This window comes from Plutella xylostella, chromosome 2, assembly GCF_932276165.1.
Source record: "Plutella xylostella chromosome 2, ilPluXylo3.1, whole genome shotgun sequence".
Taxonomy (NCBI): Eukaryota; Metazoa; Arthropoda; class Insecta; order Lepidoptera; family Plutellidae; genus Plutella; species Plutella xylostella.
Window position 1 is genome coordinate 5,557,444 of NC_063982.1, and position 18,689 is coordinate 5,576,132.

General features: G+C 40.9%; 2 protein-coding genes across 2 annotated transcripts; one reads left to right on the top strand and one right to left on the bottom strand.

Annotated features, from left to right (window-relative positions):
• Nucleotides 1-312: 312 nt before the first annotated feature.
• Nucleotides 313-11,290, bottom strand: LOC105392429. The gene is made up of 11 exons (XM_048632597.1): nucleotides 10,715-11,290; nucleotides 9,402-9,543; nucleotides 8,398-8,532; nucleotides 7,915-8,022; nucleotides 6,558-6,651; nucleotides 5,935-6,112; nucleotides 4,044-4,192; nucleotides 2,382-3,514; nucleotides 1,553-2,058; nucleotides 984-1,109; nucleotides 313-473 (listed from the first exon to the last, which is right to left on the bottom strand). The coding sequence occupies exons 1-11, from the start codon at nucleotides 10,891-10,893 to the stop codon at nucleotides 347-349; spliced, it is 2,877 nt and encodes a 958-aa protein (XP_048488554.1). The 5' UTR covers nucleotides 10,894-11,290; the 3' UTR covers nucleotides 313-346.
• A 209-nt stretch (nucleotides 11,291-11,499) lies between these two features.
• Nucleotides 11,500-16,942, top strand: LOC105379964 (BTB/POZ domain-containing protein 10). The gene is made up of 5 exons (XM_048632667.1): nucleotides 11,500-12,257; nucleotides 13,343-13,432; nucleotides 14,940-15,103; nucleotides 15,566-15,815; nucleotides 16,220-16,942. Exons 1-5 carry the CDS (start codon nucleotides 11,517-11,519, stop codon nucleotides 16,313-16,315), a joined length of 1,341 nt encoding a protein of 446 aa, XP_048488624.1. The 5' UTR covers nucleotides 11,500-11,516; the 3' UTR covers nucleotides 16,316-16,942.
• The last annotated feature ends 1,747 nt before the right edge of the window (nucleotides 16,943-18,689 follow it).

Consider the following 18,689-nt stretch of genomic DNA (forward strand, 5'->3'; position numbering starts at 1 on the left):
TTAGTGTCTCGTATGCCAAAAGCCCGAGGTCTGTTTTTTAATCTCAGAACTAAATTGACAGATTCTCAACGGTTTATCATGGTTTATCAACAGTCGATTGTCCCGCCAATAGAACTATGCGTCACTTAATCGCGTCGCGGGACAATCGGATCTTAATGAACCGTTCAGAAACTGTCAATTTAGTATGTGAGATTAAAATTAAATAACTGACTATAGCATCGCGAGCTTATTAGCGCTCGAGCGCAGCGAGGGCGCCAATCGTCTTAGGGATTCTTTGTTTTCGCCGCGTAATGCAAAATAAAACACTAGAAATAGTTTTTTAATGATTTATTTATAAACCCCTCGTCTATATCAGTGTGGGTGCTACTGTGGCGGCGGCGCGGCCCCGCCCCCCGAGCGCGTGCAGGCGCGGCGCCCGCAGCGCGCGGAGGAGGTGCTGCCAGTGTATAGGGCAGGGGGCGTTGGCGTCCGTGCTGTGGGGGAGATGGGGTTTGGTTAGTGATGACATTGGAAATTGGGCGGAGCGAAGGGTGAAAAATTTAAATTCAACTTTATGGTCCTGAAGACTGGGACAAATCTCTTTCAATAAAGCTATTTTATTAAATTGATAATTAATTTTCGTTCTTTGATCTAATCGTTTTTATGGATGAATCTTGTTCAATATACAGATGCAGAATGTATCAAACACATTGGCACAGCTATTTTTAAAAAAGAATAGTTAGGAAGTCCCACTTCTTAGCAACCGTAAAACCATTTATTATGCTTAGCTATATTTTTACGTTTCTTGTATTCGTTATGCAAAGCCAAGTGTTTTTACCTTTCCAGCAGAGATGTGCTACTCAACGCTTGATCGTATATTTAAAAAAAACTGATGAACGTTTTTTTTACAAACTACTCTGTTTGAAAAAGGGCCTCTTTTTTCTCTTTGGAGAAGAACGAAGGCAAGAAACTTCTGGGCCATCTTTTCAGCCCTATTCACACACCTGGTCCACACGGGCAGCGGCGGGTCTCCGCTGGTCCGGTCCCCGGTCAGTCTGCCGGCGAGAGCGCTCCGCAGTAGTTCCTCTGCAAAACTCTTCACGGCTGACAGGATCACTGCGTGCACCGCACTGGGAGAGAAAAGGGAATTAAATAAGATAAAGATAACAAAAACTTAAAAAAACAACCTGTACAAAACACTGTAGGACATAGGCCACCAACATGACTTTATTTATTCATGAGGTATAATAAGACTGAAGGGTTATTGGCTTAATCTCCACGCTTGATAGGCGGGTTAGAGATACCACAAATACAACACAAGCATTTAACACCCCAGGACCCCGAGAGAAAATAATATCTGTCTTCACATAAATATTTGCCCCGGCCGTGATCGAACCAAGAACCTTCGGCATAGCAGGCAGGGTCACTAACTACTACACGAATTAGTGATGATATTATCAATGATAGAGGTAAGAAATCTGCATTTTTTTACGTTATAGCAAACAATGGTTGTTAGTCTAATGGGCCGGAGGGAAAAAAAATATTTTATTAAAGCAATTTTGATATAACTCACCTATAAGAGTATCCATTCCCAACATCTTCATTCCTCAACTCAATGCCAATATCAGCGCACTTCCTCTCAACAAACATAAACATCAGTCTCTCATCTTCATCCTGAACTGGCAACACTTCCAAATTATTCGCTTCTGGCAACACTTCTTTCTTAACTGTCACCGGAACGTCATTGACTATGTCAACCACTTCGTCCGCTTCTGTCAAATCTACCAACTCTGTGTTTTCGTCGTTACTAATAAAATCGCTAGGGTTGAATAATGTCAGGCTATTTGCAAAATTGGGGTATGTTTCTTTTATGTCAGCTTCTAGTTTTCTCGTGTTTTCAACGTCGTTCCAAGACGTCCATTCTTCTACGTTGTATTCTGAGATGCTGTGTCGTTCTTGTCTGATGGGGTAGTAGCCGTGTAGACGTGAGAATAGGAGGATTTGCTTCGTCCGCCATACTGAGTCTTTTAAGTTGGAATGTTGAAGCAGGATTTTCTGTATCGTTTTCGCCCGCGACCACTGTGAAGAGAAAAAATATACGAAATTATTAAAAGACAACCAACAGATTTTGCAAAGGTTGGTATTGTTATATTTTTCTGTTATAATATTGTACATTTAATAAGTTTTTTGGCCTTGAGACTTCATTATTGTTTCAAACGTTTATTAGAACTATTTTAATAAATGTTCGGAAAAAAAATACATAAGAAAACGGATGAATCACTGCATTCATACCGTACAAGCCAATTAACGAAACTCTTAACTACTGGCTAAATGTCTGTTAAATAAAAATTCAAGAAAAAATACCTACTTCATAAAAAATTGTGAATAAATAAGTTGTTTACCTCAATATTTCTCCGCTTAGAGAAGTCAAGTTTCCAATACCAGTCCTCACTCTCTGCCACAAACGGGAAATTCTTGTAAAAGTCCACCTCCTTCGTTTCACAAATTAAAGGAATCTTACGAAGCAAATAGTTAACAGCCACTCTGACACAAGAGAACCTTTTCACTGCATCACAAAGTTTTTCATACAAACACAATTTGTTCTCAACTTCTTCCATAACTTGGTTGGCAACACCAATATCTTTCTCCATTTCATGTGAATTATTGTCATCTGGCAACACTGTGTCGTTGCCAAACATTGTTTTTGCGTATTTGTGGCCTAAATAGCAGTGATCATTCTGTAAATGCTTGAAGACGTCCCTTTTTAATTTCGCCACAATTTTTTCTTTCTTTTCCGTTTTTAATTGGTTATTTATCTCCGGTTTTAACAGTGACATGCTTTTTTTAGGCGTTCGTCTCACGTTCTTCAACCCATTCGACCTTATCGGGCTGATTTTGGCCGTTTTTGTGTTACCCTTTGAATTTATCACAATTTCTTGCACTTTGCTTAAATCTAAGTTCCTATCCATTTCTAGATAGTAAATCTTCCCTGTATTTGGATCCATGTATTTCATTATTCTTTTCTTGGGCGTTGTCGGCTGGTTTAGTATTGCGCTTGGGACCTCTTCATCCACTTCCATTTTCACATGATTCGTTAAATTAGTTTCTGCCACAACTGGTTCTTTATCAACCACAGTATCTTCTATAAGCTCTTGTTTGATTTTAGCTTCCAAATCAGTATGATTGGCGATCTGAAGATTATCCGTATTTAAACTACCACAAATTGTTTCTAACGTTTTATCTTCCGTTGATCCTATTAGGTTGTCTATATTGCATTCTTTTTTGACTGCTTTGATTATCATTTCGTCTACGTCTAATTCTGTATTGTCGTTTTTGAAGAAGTCTAGCCAACTATCTAGTTGTTTGTTTGTATCTATGACATCTGTAGGTTGAGTATTTTCTGTCGTTTCTGTTTCTTCTTTGACTTCAGTCTTAATGTTTTCTATGGCTAGTGGTGTTTCTATGTCGTCTGTGTATTCGTATTTTAGCATTTCTTCATTGCTGTAAAGCCAGACGTCCACTATTGTTTCAGCTCCTGCAATATAAATAAAGAAGGTTATGAAATGTATCGCCGGCGGATATCTCTTTGTCAAAAACTATAAAAGGTGGCGCCTCTAGCGGTAAATATCGTGATACTTTTGACACATAATGTACGCAGATTATAGAAGGAAACCTATTATTTTTGTTGATTTTCTGAATTGAAAAACCCGTTAACAGTGAGGCAGGACGTTTTTTGTATAAATACATAGTTTTATGAGAAAGGCCGAGGACCGAGTGTTGTGGATGATTATTGGCTGAGGATCATATATTTTAACCTAGATAATGTTACCTAGAGTCTGCACTACAGTTACCTAGAGTCTGCACTACAGTTACCGAGAGTCTGCACTACAGTTTCCTAGACTCTGCCCGCCTATATTACCGTCACTACAGTTACCTAGTCTATGTGTGTATGTTTGTTACTTCTCCACGTCAAAACGGCTGAACCGATTTTAACGAAATTTGGTATGCAGATAGCTGAAACCCTGGATTAACGCATGGCGTACTTTTTTTTACAGTACAGTTACCTAGAGTCTGCACGCCGGTGTAGTTCTTGTCGAGCGTGACGGGGTGGTCCACGGTGGCCGGCGGGTTGCGCTCCGGCAGCGCGAAGTGCAGTGTGACTCGTGCGGGGAACTCGCCCCAGCCGCGACGGGAGATGTGGAACGGGGGCTTACTGGGGGTGGAGATAGAGAAACATTTTAGACAGCAATAAAATAGATGATAATGCAGTATAAAACAAAGAATGATGTAAAAGGTTGCTGTCCAGAGCGTCAAAAAGACACCGGCAGGATGTACAGCAGCCACAAGGGACGGTCTCTGGAGGAGGCATTGGTACTGCATGGCAGGATTCTAATCCACATCGATATGAATGAGATCCGTCACGCTATCACGATTCTAGAGCTGCGCTGCTTTCGGATGCAATTTATCCTAAAGTTTAGATTCTGAATAAAACGGCGACGGAAAAACAGGGGTTATATAGGTTTAACGTGTCTATGTGTATTTATATCTGTTTGTAGTAGTGTAGCTCTCAAACGGCTGAACCGATTTTCATTTTGTTTTTAAAGGATCATAGCTAATTTAATCCCGAATGTTCATAACCATATTTTACTAAAATTCGCCTAGCCATTAAAAAGTTATGCGACTTTTAGTTTTTAGTTTTTTCGGTAGTTTTTAGGTTATAATTCCGTCTATCGTCCTTTAAAAGCCCTAGTCCAGCTCTATACCTATCTATAGCGACAAGATAACATAAAACACACTCACTCGTGGTGCACTATGTGTCCGGGCGCGTAGCTGGCGTGCAGCAGGGCGCTGACGGCGCGCAGCACGGGGCCCGCCGCGGCCGGGGGCGCCCCACGCCGGCGCGGCCGCACGTGGAGACACTGGGGACTGGCGCTAGAGGAGGCGTGGCGGGAGTCGAACCCACGACGATGTGAATTAGTGCAAAAACCCTATGGGTTACACTGTCACGACTCTAGAGCGTAATTTATCCGAAATTTAAGTTAAGGTTCTGTTTTTAACCGCCGACGGAAAAAGAGCGATTTTATAGGTTATACGTGTCTGTGTATCTGTGAATTTGTGTATAGTAGCGCAGCTCCCAAACGGCTAAACTGATTTTCGTTCTGTTTTTTTAGAATCATAGCTAATTTTACCGCGAGCGTTCTTAGCTATGTTTCATGAAAATCGGTTCAGCAATTCATAAGTTATGCTACTTTTAGTGTAAGTCGCTGTTTATACCGTAGGTAAGGTTATAATTTCCTTCTTTCGGCTGTTATGGTGTAAAATCGTAGTCCCTTTCATCCTTTATGAAGCCCTAGTCTCTCTATAGCTAGTCCCCTCCAGACACAACACCCTGTATAAAGCCACTCACTCGTGGTGCACTATGTGTCCGGGCGCGTAGCTGGCGTGCAGCAGGGCGCTGACGGCGCGCAGCACGGGGCCCGCCGCGGCCGGGGGCGCCCCACGCCGGCGCGTCCGCACGTGGAGACACTAGGGACTGGCGCTGGAGGAGGCGTGGCGGGATTCGAACCCACGACGATGTGAATGCGAGCGGAATTGTAATATGAGATAATTTGCCTCTTTTAAGGTTGTGTTTTTAACCGGCGAAGTCAAAAGAGCGATTTTAACGTGTCTGTGTGTATGTAAATTTGTATATAGTAGTGTAGCTCCCAAACGGCTGAACCGATTTTCGTTCTGTTTTTACAGGACCATAGCTAATTTTACCCCGAGCGTTCTTAGCCATGTTTTATCAAAATCGGCCTATTCATTCAAAAGTTATGCGCATTTTAGTTTCGAATATCGGAAGTTTTAGGTTATAATTTCCTGCTTTCTTCTGTTAAGGTTTAAAACACTAGTCTATCTCTAGTATACCTAGTTAGTCACCTATAGACACAATACTAAAGGCAATAACACACTCACTCGTGGTGCACTATGTGTCCGGGCGCGTAGCTGGCGTGCAGCAGGGCGCTGACGGCGCGCAGCACGGGGCCCGCCGCGGCCGGGGGCGCCCCACGCCGGCACGTCAGCACGTAGAGAAGCCATTTGTGCGTGGATTTGTCGGAGGCGGACGCGCCTGGGGCGTATTTTGAGGTGTTTCCTGTGGGGAGAAGGGTTTGTTAAGGTATTTTTTAACAGGCAGGTAGTCAAATTCAAAGTCAAATGTTTTTATTATAAAGATCTGGATGTGTCCGACTGGTCAGATTTGGCACAGAATAGAGAAGATTGACGCACTTTAATGTCGGAAACCAAGATCCACTTCGGGCCACTGATCCAGCGGAATTTGTTTTTATTCATCTAAACATGTAATTTTCTGATGAACGTAATTTTTTACAAACTGCTCTCCGTTCGGATTAGCGGCTCTTTCTGTCTTAGGAGAAGAACGAAGGCAAGAAACCCCTGAGCCATCTTTTTAATGGTGCATACTCCATAAGAGTACTCGTGTTTGGATCCACACTATGGACAATGGAGAAGCCATTTACCAGATCTCCACTCTGGTACCGGAGCTGTATTACGGGAAGAATATGGCTATACGGAATACTCACCAATAATGATCCGGTAGCGGTGCTTCCGCCTGTTCCTCGCGCTCTCGTCCAGTGTGACCACGTCCTGCACTGCCGGCTCGAGCCGACGAGGGACCTAGGAGGGGATAGAGGTTTACTTATTAAAGATTCATACAACAGTAGCTATATACAGTCAAAAAGGGTAGGGTTGGTTACGTGACTTTTTACTATGGAGACGGTTTTTTCGTTTAGATGTTACATGCTGCACATGTAGGTTTCTCTGATGGATCGTATCAGAAATGAGGTTATCCGTCAGAGGACTAAGGTTACCGACATAGCTGTCAAAATATGCAAGCTGAAGTGGCAGTGGGCTGGTCATATCTGCCAAAGAACCGATAACCGTTGGGGTAGACGAGTTCTCGAGTGGAGACCACGAACAGGCAAACGCAGCGTGGGACGCCCTCCTGCCCGCTGGACTGACGACCTTAGGCGGGTGGCGGGTAGTGGTTGGATGAGGAAGGCCGAGGACCGAGTGTTGTGGCGCTCCTTGGGAGAGGCCTATGTCCAGCAGTGGATGATTATTGGCTGATGATGATGTAGGTTGTGGCTTAGTATAGTACCCTTTTTGCAACAACCTTCATACACTTTTTTAAATAGAACTAAAATTTTGGTTGCCACCAGGTGGGTAGATGCCACCTCACCTGTAGCAGTGTAAGCTGAGGCGCGGGCCTTTTCTTTTAATTTTAATTTTGATTGTTTTTGCATGTACTTATACGTACGTAAATGTATTATATTTTAGGTGCTGGACAACACACACCATTCTATTTTATTTTAATCATAGTTAAGTTCTTTTTTTTTTTTTTGTGGTGCTGGACATCGAATAAAGATTTTTGTATCTTATCTTAGCTTTATCTTATCAAGTTACCTTCCTAGGCCTCTCCGGCGGCCGTGTCTCAGCGCCGGGCGCGGCCGCGGGGCGCAGGCTCGTCGTCTTGTCGGCCGATATCGTGTAGTTCTTTCTACCCCCTAACGACCGTCACGCGGCATATTGTATCAATGCATGATGTATCGGGTTTTTATGTATGAAAAATAATGACGAATCGTCTGTAAGTTATCCTGTGTAAAAATAGTATTTAAACAGAACTCATATGTTTCCAACTGGCGGCGCTAGTTAGCCCTAATAACATCTTTAATGAAGAATAATACGAAGGAAAAATTTAAAATAATAAATGTTCTTGACTTCGAAAAAAGGTGGAGGTTCTTTATTCGTCTTTATTTTTTTGCTACCAGCACTTGTTTTCGCGTTGTCGGACTATGTACTCGTATGTACATTGAGCCGCCTTCCACTGATAATATTTCTTCCTTCCTATATCATACAATATATTCCTATATAATATACCTTCCTAGGCCTCTCCGGCGGCCGTGCCTCGGCGCTGGGCGCGGCCGCGGGGCGCAGGCTCGTCGTCTTGTCGGCCGCTATCGTGTAGTTCTTGGATTGCACCATTGCCTGTGGATAGGGTATTTGGTTTTATTGATTGTAGTAGGTTTTGGGTTTCCAAAAGGTTTTTAATGGGGGGTCTTTTGGATAAAAAGTAAGCATGATATACACACCACAGCTTTTTGGCATTTCGTAGTTTTTTTAATGATATGAAATAAATAAATACTTCCAAATTATTGTTATCAGAATGCCTGTCTAAGGCCGACGGTCCAGAAGCTAGCGGAGGGCGTCCCACGGGTACTCACATAGTAGTCCTTCCTAGTAGCAGTGCGGGGTGCTCTGTGCTGGAATATCTCCTCGAGACTCACTGCTCGCTGGCCCCACAGCTTGGTATCTGAGGGTGTCCCACAGCTTGCTATCTGAGGGTGTCCCAAAGGTACTCACATAGTAGTCCTTCCTAGTAGCAGTCCGTGGTGCTCTGTGCTGGAATATCTCCTCGAGGCTGGCGGCTCGCTGGCCCAGCAGCTTGCGGACCGACGGGTGGATGCGGCGCTGGCCTTCGCGGAGGAGCTTGGAGACCTGAGGGGAGGAGGGGGTTTAGGTTAAAGACTTAGGGCGACTTGCAGTAAAATCTTATCCAGATCAATTTTTAAATCTCTTTTTGATATTGAAATTTCATATTTTGAGTGTAATATTCATCAATAGAGGAGCTTAGATACCTGGAGTGTGGAAGGGGAACGGTAAAAATATTATTGTCATCATTGTCGTGTGATCGTTGGAATAGAGGTTTTTAGGAGTTATGTCTGTAACTGAAGAGTTATCTAGACAAAACAAAACACAACAGTAAGGGTCAATTCAGACGTACCACCACACCACAACCACGCCGTGTGGTCGGGCGTATATTTTTTATTGAAAATGAATAATCCAATTCACACGTTCCACATTTTGCCGTTGTTATCGACCACCTGTGAAATACGACCACATCGCAACCACATCGCAACCACATCACGTCGGCAACGCCGCCACGCGGCGGCGGCACCGCGGCCACCTCCTCTCCCTTTTAACTGCATACGACCACGTGGTTACCACATCGCAACGACAGCGACAACACAACCACATCAACATTTTGTCGCTGCCAAAACGCAATTGCAAAAAGCCGCTGCCACACTATTCACACGTAACCAGAGCTTGACCACATTATGTCGCTGCGACGTGGTGTGGTTGTGGTACGTGTGAATTGACGCTAAGGGCCTGTTTCACATTATCTGGATAGTGGCTATCTGAATGACAGATAATGAAAGAGTTTCGTATATTTACGTAGTTCTCACCAGAATTTGCTTTTTGGCAATAAGTCCGCCTTTGTTTACAATTTCTAACTATGTATTTTGTGTGTGTATGTTTTGTGTACAAGAAAGATGCATAAATAAATAAATCTAAACGACACCCACCTCAGCCTTACTCCTAGGCTCTGTGAGCTGCGCGACCTCATCCTGCGCCTGCCCCGGGTGCAGCTGCAGCCGCTGCGCCTGGTAGTAGCGCGAGACCAGCACGCAGCGCAGTCGGTGCAGCAGGTGGCGAGCTGAGGATACCCTGGGAATGGAGGCAGGTGGAGGTTTCAGTATGTGTTGGGTGGTGAGGTGGACTAGGCCTAAAATTGTTTGTTCATTGGAAAGAGACCCGTGCCCCAGCAGTGGGGATGGGTGGAGGTTTATATATCTACGTGTGTTGAGTAGCGGTTTCGGCAAGCTTAGAAACTGTTAGTACTTTTACTTAATTTTAAATTAATATTTTAGTTTTTTTTACCCTGAACCTCATTTCAATGTGGACAGACTGAGCCCTGGGCAGTTACACTAATCTGACTGGCCAATACTTTCATTTTGGTGACAAACCCTACTGTTACTGATATGATAAGGAAACAAAAGAAAGATAGAATTGATTTATTCTGATGATTAGCTAAACCCTTTAGTTGAATACAAGTGAAATAGTTATTGAAGCTATCAGTTTTGAATGTTTGAGACACCATGTAGCACATGCAGCTTAAAAATAGGTGGATAACTAGGGGACTGCTTTGATTAGAATTAATAAAGGAAAACTAGATTAATTTCATTTATCTTTTAAAGGACTATTAATAATAATTATGGCCTATGTAATGTTAATCAAATTTCTATGTTCCTTGGTTTATATTATGACATGACTGTGGCTGAAAAACCTATTCCAAAAGGTTATACAACACATTCTAACATAAAATTGATCTGATAAATATTATGATTTACATAACACAAGCAATATGAGATAAGAGGTATAAGTGTTTATAATTATGTACATAATTCCATTATGTTTTAGAATAAAAATTCTGGTGTTTTTGAAATTATAAGTAGCAAAACTTATTGTTACTTATTGTTAAACTAATTTAACTTATTGTTGTTGTATTGCAACTTTATCTTTGAACCCACACAAGTTCATTAAGTAATTACCATGGTGCATTAACTTAATTATAATGTTCCTAATTTATTGTACAGCACTGCGACTATTGCAAACTATATCAGCAATTTATAACAAGCTTTGTTATTGTTTCTCATGCAATGAAATTCCATTCACCTGTAGTGCAATCACTAATCAAGCACTAAAACACTCAAACACAGCTTATCAACAAACTGTGCAACCAAAACAACATAAAAAAATCGATAACATGAGTCATACAGAGAGAAATTAACCTCAAATCCGAGTCGTATACAGGGGGCTGCGTAGGCCGCCTACTCACCTCTGGTCTATGAGTCTGATCTCGTTCTCCCTGGCTTCCAACTCCTTGGTAAACTCCCGGCGAACTATGCCTCTGATCTTCATCACCCTGTCTACTTCCGACATTGTTTTTGGTTCCTCAGTGAAGCTGGTGGAAGTACCCACGTAGTCAGGGTCGTGGTACTCCTCTTTGGGCTCCATTTTAACGTATTAACACAAAACAACACTATTACGCCCAAAAATAACTCGGCAAAACAAGTCCGCCCAACACTTTGCTATCACCGCTCGTGGGGTTTTTATCACTGTTTACACAGCGCTGAGTGTGTAAATGGGTATCGCGAATAAAGATTGTGGGGTTAATGTTGAATACGCACGGGGTTTGTGCGATAAATCATGGAAAATTTATTGGAATTTGTAGAAATTATCCAATTTACAATTTCCGCGTTTTGACAGTTACGCGAAGAAAGGTCACCGGACTCGCCGGCCTATTCCGCCTTTTTCATTCATTGCATGGAAAACGTGTTGAAAGAAATCGATTTTACACAGTTAGCACGAGTTTTGTTTTCTTGTTTTTTCATTGTTTTGGTCACTACTAAACAAATTCAGTAAGGGTTGATGTTGGAAAATATGGTTTTGTTTTTAAAATCAGTGTTTTATCAGAAATACATGGTTTTTATGATTGTTTTATGCAGATTTAACGATTAAACAACAATCGAATCGAATACATCGATTCGGAACTTATTTACACGCGCATCGTCTATTTTCCGTCAACTGTCAGTGCTATTAGCTATGACACTTGACAGTTTTGACATTTTGGAAATTGAATGACGTTTTCGATTCGTTTTCGTGTTGTTTTCCTCACTAAATTCACGGAAATTTTCACTTACAAATTCGTCATTTTCTATTACATTTTACACGTTGTAAAGTTACTGAGGCGTCCGCGTCCGCGCGAGCCTTTCTCGACACCCTTACGTGCGGTGAGTGATGTGAAAACTGTCCAAATGGATTCGTGCGACCACAACAAAGGCGAGGAGATGTCCGAGGCCCGTGGCAGGCCCTTCATCTACCCTGACAGCAGCAGTGACACCGAAGAATATAGAAGAGACACAGAAGAGCGTCGCAAGCGACTCTCCAAATGTAAAGCGCCCACGGGAATCCGTGGGAGGCTCCCATCTTCCACTATGCCCCCAAAAAACCAATCAATTTCCACTCCATCCACTTCTGGGCAGCAGGATTCCGCCCGCAACGGCTTAAAAATGCCTCTCGATGACCGTATGACCTTAGTGGTAGACAACACTCGCTTCGTGGTAGACCCAGCGCATTTCACAGCACATCCGAACACAATGTTAGGTAGAATGTTTAGTTCGGGGCTGGAATTCACGCATCCGAATGAGAGGGGCGAGTACGAGGTGGCGGAGGGGATCTCTGCGACGGTGTTCCGCGCGATCCTGGAGTACTACCGCGGAGGCACCATCCGGTGCCCGCCGACCGTCTCTGTGCAGGAGCTGAGGGAAGCGTGTGACTATTTGCTAGTTCCGTTCGATGCTAACACTGTTAGATGTCAGGTGAGTGGTTTTTGATGTTGCACTTTTGCTATAAAATGTTACACAATGTTATTTTTTGTAAGAAGATTGACTGTTTAACATACCATATTATGATATTGTATAATTAAACATACAGTCAGATGAATTTAGAAGCTCCACCATTATTCAAAGATGGTTAAAGAAATACTAATTCATAATCAATTCAAAAGATTGAATCACAATTATTGCCATTAAAATCTGAAATGTATAGAGTTAAATATGTTGAAGTTATTACTAGGATTGGCCTCCATAATGCTTACATAATAAATTAGAATACTTATATCAGATCTGCATAAAAATAGACACAAAACATTGATGACATGATCAACAGTTTAGTGTTCATTTGTCTATTCATGAAAGCAGATCTTAGGAATAGATACCAATCATCTGAGGGTAACTAGATTTCTAGATTATAATAAATATGTATCTTATCTTAGACAGACAATACTAAGAAATCAGGTAGCACTCATACCAGTAACCTTTTCATGCCAATTCTCTCCCGTTTGTCTTTAGAGTCACTTGTGACTCTTGTGAATCCTTGTAAAAAGGCTGACCTGTGGGGCAAATGGAGGCTTCTAGTGTTGAAAGTGTAATACATTTTCTCAATATTCTTCTGGGTCTGCCTTTGTACATGTGGCCATTACTGGTCATGCTTTAGTTGTAATCTTTTGCCTATCATCACCATTTCAGCTGTTGACCTGCCTCTATCCAGGAGGGTTATTCCTGCTAACAAATACGATTGTGACTCTTGCATTAATTATACCAATTGCATAACAGCTCTGGTTCTTCCATCTTAGTAAGGCTCCAGGGGTATGTCTCCACTCCAGTACCACTTTATGTGACATGTATCAGATATATGTGTGTTCATATTTATTATAATATGCTCACATTTGGTACTTATGCCTGAATTAGGCTCATGGATGGAAGGTCCAGAGTGGGTCCAGCTGCAGATGTTTAACAGAGGAATAAAACACTACCTTATCTACCCACTTCTACCCCTTCATACTAATCTACCTCATTATGTCCAATACACTATAATATTAATTGCTTTCTTTCTTTAATTCCAGAACCTCCGAGGTCTTCTCCACGAGCTGTCGAACGAGGGCGCGCGGCGGCAGTTCGAGTCCTTCCTGGAGCGACTCATACTGCCTCTCATGGTACTGTAGCTATATGGCAATAGTTTATGGTTTCGCTATATTAAAACAATAGCCTTTTCGCGAAGTAATTTTTTTTCTAATTTTCGCATTTGCAACTAGGTAGTATAATTCGAGTGGAGACCACGTACCGGCAAGCGCAGCTTTGGGCGGCCCCCCGCGAGACGGACGGACGATATAGTCAAATCCGCGGGGAAGCACTGAATGCGGGCCGCCTCCGATCGGACAAGGTGGAAATCATTGGGGAGGCCTATGTTCAGCAGTGGACGTCCTATGGCTGAGATGATGATGATGAAATAGGTATAAGGGCTTGTACACAAAACTGCTTTGCGTCGTCGCATCGCAAAAATCAGCTTCTGCTTTACAGTTTTTCAGGGCAAATGCTTGATTACTGTCGCAAGCCCTTTGTCAGTTAAGAGTCTACTGATCGATTTTATTTTATTTTTTTATTTTATTTAGATAGATAGATAGATAGATAGAGTACTCTTTATTTGTACACCAAGAAATGATTAACAATTTTACATAGACACTTAACTAGGGTACAAAAGGCGGTCTTATCGCTTATAGCGATCTCTTCCAGACAACCTTTGGATGGATGGACTAGAGATATAAAAGGGGTACAGTGTACTTACTCAAGGAATATAGTATAATTTAAGTTATTATTATCTAACTACACACTAAATATAAGCAAAAAATAAATAAAAAATACACACAAGTACATACGCCTACTACATGTATTATAATACACAATTATATACAATATAATACATATATAAATATATACAAACACATATATACATACATACATCATATACATACACATACATATCATACATATTATACCTACATACATGATTTTTAATACATATTTAATGATCTGATAACAGCTAAACAGTTGATTTAAGGTAGTGTTCCTTCACCATTCTCTTAAAGGTTTCCAGAGTTGGTGCTTGTCGGATTTTTGATGGAAGATCATTCCACAAAGTGATAGCGCGTACTGTGTAAGAAGCACTGAAGAATTTAGTGGTATTAGGAGGGATATTAAGGCGGAGATTGTGGGTAGAGCGCAGTGTCAGGTTGTGAGATTCACAACGAAGCTGAAAGCGTTCTTTTAAGTAAGCGGGGTATGTTGGGTTAGAGAGTATGGAATATAAAAGTGAAAGAATGTGGGCATTGCGACGAAGACGAATAGGGAGCCACTTGAGTTTCGCGCGAAAGTCGGAAACATGGTCATATTTGCGTAAGCCAAATATAAACCGTATAGAAAAATTTTGGAGTCGCTCAAGCTTATTTAACTGCTCCTCAGTTAAATCTGGATAGCAAGAATCGGCATAATCTAAAATAGGTAGAAGTAAAGACTGAGAAAGCTCAATTTTGGTATTTATTTATCTTTACAGTACCACCATTACAGTTGAGGCACCAATGCCACAGTGCAGTAGCTATTTAAATACAAGTAACAATCCAATATAAAAATTTAACGTTAGTTTTGCTAACCCCCCCTCCCCCGCAGGTAGCGTCAGCCGAGCGTGGCGACCGCGAGTGCCACGTGGTCGTGCTCCTAGACGACGACTCCGTCGAGTGGGATGAACAATACCCGCCGCAGATGGGCGACGAGTACAGCCAGACGATGCTGTCCACGCCGCTGTATCGCTTCTTCAAGTATATTGAAAACCGGTTAGTAGATCCCACCAGTGCCGACATTATATACCTATGAGGGCGGGGTGTCCCACGCTCTACTGTACTACCTGCTCTAAAGTATACCTACGTTTGCTCTTACGTACGCTCTAAAGTATTTGGTCAAGTTTGTCTATGTGTCTAAACCGTAAATAGCCGAGCGAAGCGAGGCCATATGAACCAAGTACCCTTTTTCTAAAGCCTAGGGCACCTAGGAAAAGCTTTAGCTACATATTTAACCAGCATATATCATATTATCTTAAACTGTAAAGAGCCGAGCGAAGCGAGGCAATATAAATTCATGCACTTTGCAATCCTAAAAGAGCGCGTCTATTTATCTGTTACTTTATTTTTGCCTTGCTGCGCTCGGGTTTCCAGTTTTTTTGGACTCACCCCACCTCTAAAACACACCGTTCCACTTACTTGAATATCACACAATAATGAAATCCCCATCTTTCCCAGGGACGTAGCAAAACAAGTAATGAAAGAGCGGGGTCTGAAAAAAATCCGTCTTGGCGTGGAGGGGTACCCAACCTACAAGGAGAAAGTTCGAAAGCGTCCCGGCGGCCGCGCGGAGGTTATATACAACTATGTACAACGCCCGTTTATACATATGTCTTGGGAGAAGGAAGAAGCGAAGAGTAGACATGTGGACTTTCAGTGCTTCAAGTCGAAATCTGTGACCAATTTGGCGGAGGCTACCGCTGATCCGGTGAGTTTTTGTCTTTTTATTATTATACTAGCTGTTCCCGCGAGCTTCGCTTCGCCCTAAAAAGTTTTCCCGTGGGAAATACGCGATAAAAAGTAACCTATGTGTAAATCCAGAATGTCAGCTAACTCCATACCAAATTCCATTAAAATTGGTTCAGTCGTTTTGACGTTTATAATATTAGTAGGATTTGGTTTTTTTATGTATGATACATGAATGAGCTTTCCCTAACTATTCTTTATATATTTTCGGCGATGTCGGCGATCGATCATATTCTGACTGGCTAATCCTTTTACCATAAATACTGCTCGAAAAGAATGTCTTGTTGTACTTATATACAATTTTAAAAACGAAGTTTGATTTATGGTGTGCACCCATACTTATTTTAATAATATAATCTCCACCAGGTGATCGAGCTAGAGCCGAGCCGCGCCCGCGACCCGGAACCGGAAGCGGAGCCATTACCGGAGCCGGCGCCGGAAGCGGAAGAGCCGCAGCAGTGACCGTGCAGCTTCGTGCTCTGCGCGATAGATGGCGTTGTACTGCGATTCCTGTGGGTCGGTTAGTTTACACAATGTTTAAGGGATATGCGGTCAAATCTGCAGTCGAGGTTTTAGATAGTGTTGACAGGTTATCAGCCTTCTGTAATTACTACAAAATTGCAATTTAGCATTGTAAATTTAAAAACACCCAACATGTAAAATTTTAAAAATCTTTTGTTTTAATTATTGTATGCTCCATTCTTGCAATAGTTTTAATTTAAAAAGTTAGTAAACTGGTAACACTATCTGCAAGCGTGACAGCGGATTTGATGGAGGGTGTGATTACTAAGATAGTTGCGTCCTATGTCTAATAGATGGCGTTGTTAATGGTTTTCCAAGTTCGGTTTAGAAAACCTTTGGCATTATTTTGGTATTGTATGTGAAATCGTATTGTTCGATTCGTGACTGAATAAAGGACTTTAATGGCACAAATTTTCGAGTGTGCTCAGTGAATTGGCTTATTATTTTGCTGTGGCAGCCATGTTGGAATATAGTAAGCCTGGCACATAAGTTTTTATATGTATCACTATCAAAGAAACTGCAAAGTTTTATACCGATTGATAATAATCATAATTTGATAGATTTGTACTCACAAGTAATAAATCAATTGAACACTGGCTTAAATAATTACTTACCTACCGAGTTTATATTTTTATTTATAAATATATTTGCCAGGCTGTATGGGTGTTTTTATTTAAAGTAAGATAATTGGTTAACACGTTGACTGCCGAATAATAATAATACGTTACTATTAAAAAAATAGTTAGACGTCGTGTTATGGATTTTTAATGCCTATTTTGTATCGCTCTTAAAAAATATAAAATAGAATGCACTTTTAAATGTTTCCTGTTTTCAAATAAACGAAAAATTACACTGATGTAGCTAAATGACACTCACAAATTTAATAGATTTATTTGAACTTATCTAAATTAAACTTTTAATTCATAATAATTCATACCTAAGCATAACAGATTTTATTATCTTATTTATGGTCACCCGATATTTTTTTCACTATATGTTATCTCGCAACATTATTTCAGGCATGTTTAAATACAATTTAAGTAATCTCATCAAGCAAATAAAATGTGTATAAAAATACAGTAAACGACATTTAAAACATAAAATGAACTGTGTAGCTTTTTAGGTTTAAAAAAGTTTACACACGTTGAGAAAATGGGTTTGGATTTTACCGAAAAAAATACCGATTTTCGTACTGTCTTGTGTACTATGTATGTATTGTAACTTAATTACCTACTATGGTTATTTTTAATTTAATGTATAGGTTATTTAATTATTCTAATAATTCACCATGAATTATATGGCCCGTATTCTCTTTATGCATATATACATTTAAAATCTTTACAACACATAGGTTTTATCTGCCGAAAAACCGAAAGCATGAAAGGATGATTAGGTTAGTCGAATTCTCAAGGAGGCACCACCAAGAGACTAATGTAGAAGATTCAATCCCCTATGGATCCTCATATTTGTTTAAGCGCCAGTTTTTCCATAGTCGGTTATCTAACCGACCAAGGATCATCTCCATATAAAATTCTTGACAGATTTGTCAAAAGTCAACCACTAATACCTGCTTATGCTCTAACCAACTGTGGAGAAATTGGCACTAAAGGCATATATTTCTTGGGTTTTAGGTGTTAAATATTTGTGTTGTGTGATATCTCCAATTAGCCTGCCAAGCGTGGAGATTATGATACCTGTTTTACTTGTGTTTGTATGTGGCACATAAATATATCAAATAAAGGTAATTGATGGATAAAAAATATCGGAAATATAAGTTAAAACGACACTTTTTTGTGTTTAGCTACGCTTTTGAAAGCTTTGTGTAAGAATTTTGATAAAATACCTATGTTATACCAAATTGTATTCCAATAATATGTGTTCTTTTTGTATATAATAAAAATACATACAGCGAATTTAATGTTTTTATTTATACCGGCCATTCTTAAGAAAATTGTGATTTATTGATGATCAACACTGATGAAAATTACATAAAATTCTTAAGTAGAGATTTTATTTACACTAACCTGATTTTCGCATTCTATAAAAGTAATAATGAAATAACAAAAAAAATGTTTTATAACGTGCGCAAATAAAGAAACAACGTTATATGGCGGCTGTTACATAATAAGTGGGAGCCGCAGCCGCTACACGGATTCGTTACCGACGACGTCGATAAACTCGGTCAATGCGCATTCCACCAATCACAGCGCCGTATTTATGTCGAATCGCGATATAGTGACGTTTATAACGAAACCGTGTAGCGGAAGCGGCGTGTCGGTCCACCATTTTTATATTCTGTTTATTTATCTGTGAC